This window comes from Plasmodium inui (assembly GCF_000524495.1).
Source record: "Plasmodium inui San Antonio 1 unplaced genomic scaffold supercont1.106, whole genome shotgun sequence".
Taxonomy (NCBI): Eukaryota; Apicomplexa; class Aconoidasida; order Haemosporida; family Plasmodiidae; genus Plasmodium; species Plasmodium inui.
Window position 1 is genome coordinate 20,283 of NW_008481940.1, and position 2,079 is coordinate 22,361.

The 2,079-nt window shown below is 39.3% G+C and overlaps 1 protein-coding gene across 1 annotated transcript in view; it reads left to right on the plus strand.

Annotated features, from left to right (window-relative positions):
* C922_05594 (hypothetical protein) overlaps positions 1-211 on the plus strand; it is a gene marked incomplete at both ends in the record, with an annotated part of 1,441 nt that extends 1,230 nt beyond the window's left edge. Inside the window, one exon of the mRNA XM_008821165.1 lies at positions 8-211. Within this exon, the coding sequence (XP_008819387.1) occupies positions 8-211 (204 nt within the window). The remainder of the gene's footprint in view (positions 1-7) is intronic.
* Between the last annotated feature and the right edge of the window lie 1,868 nt (positions 212-2,079).

Sequence of the window (2,079 nt, forward strand, 5' to 3'; positions counted from 1 at the left end):
GCAACAGCATCTTAACCATGCCGCGGAGAACGATCATATTCATAAAGGAAATCACACACGAGAGGACATCTTCAAAATGTCGCAAAAAAAGTACATCGTCGTAGAAAACATGACACACAAAGAAACATCTTCACGACGCCGCGGGAGGAAGAAGAATCCATATAGAAAAAATGACACAAAACAATATATTCAAGCTGCTGCCAGAAAATAGGATCATAAGGAATGCAGCGGAGAAGAAATATCTTCATAAGAAAAATGCCTCGCGAGGAAATTCGATCGCAATAACATGATAAAAAGAAAAAGCATTTTTATAAAAGAGTCGAACAGAAGAATATCATCCATATAACGTGATAAAAAGAATCTTCGTAAGAATGCCACACCAGCGGAAATTCTCATAATGACATGGCCTGGGAGACTTCATCACAACACCCCCGGACAGGAATATCGTCAGAAAGGAAATGCAGCACAAACAAGAATCTTAATAGTGACACGAAAAAGGAAACAATCTCTATAAAAATGGCGAGCGGAAGGATATATTAAAAGTACAACGCCGTAAAATAAATCATAGGAAAAAAGAAGCCCCACAGGGAAGATACCTCACAGTGAAGCAACATAAAAAAAAAGGACTTAATAAAGATGAAACAGGAAATATCATCCTGAGAAAAATGTCACACAAACAAACATCTTCATATTGACGCAACAGGAAGGATGTAGGTATTCGAAAATGTAACACAAAGAAGCATTATTATAATGACATGCCAGATATAAGCATCGTTAAAAGAATGCCACACAAGGAAAAAGAGTCACGATGCCGCGGCGAAACAGTACACATCACAGTGAAGTAACACCACAAGAACACAATGATCCGGAGGGAGAGCACCATAACAATGCAGGAGAAGAGGTGCAAAATGATGAAAAATCTACACAAGAAGAATCGTGATAAAAATACAGCACATAAAGGCATATTCATAGAGATGCCAGGAGAAGTGGTATCTTCATAGAGGTGCTGCGAAAAATGTCATTATAAAGGAACCCTCGAAAGAATTTCCGTCAAAGAGATGCCGCAAAGAAGTGTACCCTCACGAAAGAATTAAGTAGAGAAATATATATAATAAAGCCAACCAACACAGCGAGCGTGCCACCGGTATAACCCATGAAGGGATCCCCGCAAAGAATTGATCCACAGGAAAAGACTTTGGGAAGAAAGCCAACTAAAACTACGTTGGCAAAATTACCCCACGTGAAACCAACTTCGCGAAATTAGGCAACATGGAACGGTGCTCGCGAAATTACTCCATGTGAAGCGACGTTCGCAAAATCTGGCCACATGAGGAGGCATATATAAGAAAGAGGCGCCATGAAAAAATAAACTCATAAAAATGCAGAAACATGGAAAGAGCCCTCATGAGAATGATACAACACCAGCGCGCATCGACAGGCACTATGCAGCATGCGGATTGATATGCAAGGAAGCTGCGATATGAATTAACATACTTATAAAAATGTAGAAACGGGAAAAAAACATACACAGGAAGAGTGCAACGTGTAGGGGGATACTGGTGAAAATATCAAAACATCAGAGAATCCACTCCCGAAGAGGATGGGGCATAAGGACGCATTCACAAAAGTAATGTAACTATAAAAGAAACCATATAAGCACAGCGGCTCACCATTTTACGCGGTACTCATCCGATGTGCATATCTGTATTCCATTGCACTCATACGACTTTCAACAGAAAGGCATGAACTTATTTAAACGCTATAGCAGCCCTTTCAATGGTATGCAATATACACTTAAAGTCCAGTATGAAATTATAACTCATATTATACCAGTTCGAATTCAGCAATCCATTACACCCTTTTATATGCATAGGGAGAAGAGGTCATGAGCAATCCTGTAATGTTAAGGAGTAAATTTCTATGCCAAATGAATAATCTTCTAATCGAAATCTGCATATAATGTTAAGTATTTCCTCTTTCTCCCTAAAAAGTTGTACCACTGGTACTATTATCTTTCCTTTTCGTTGGGTTTTCGGGTAGCTCTGTTCTGTAAGACATCAGATGGGCATCAGAATTGAC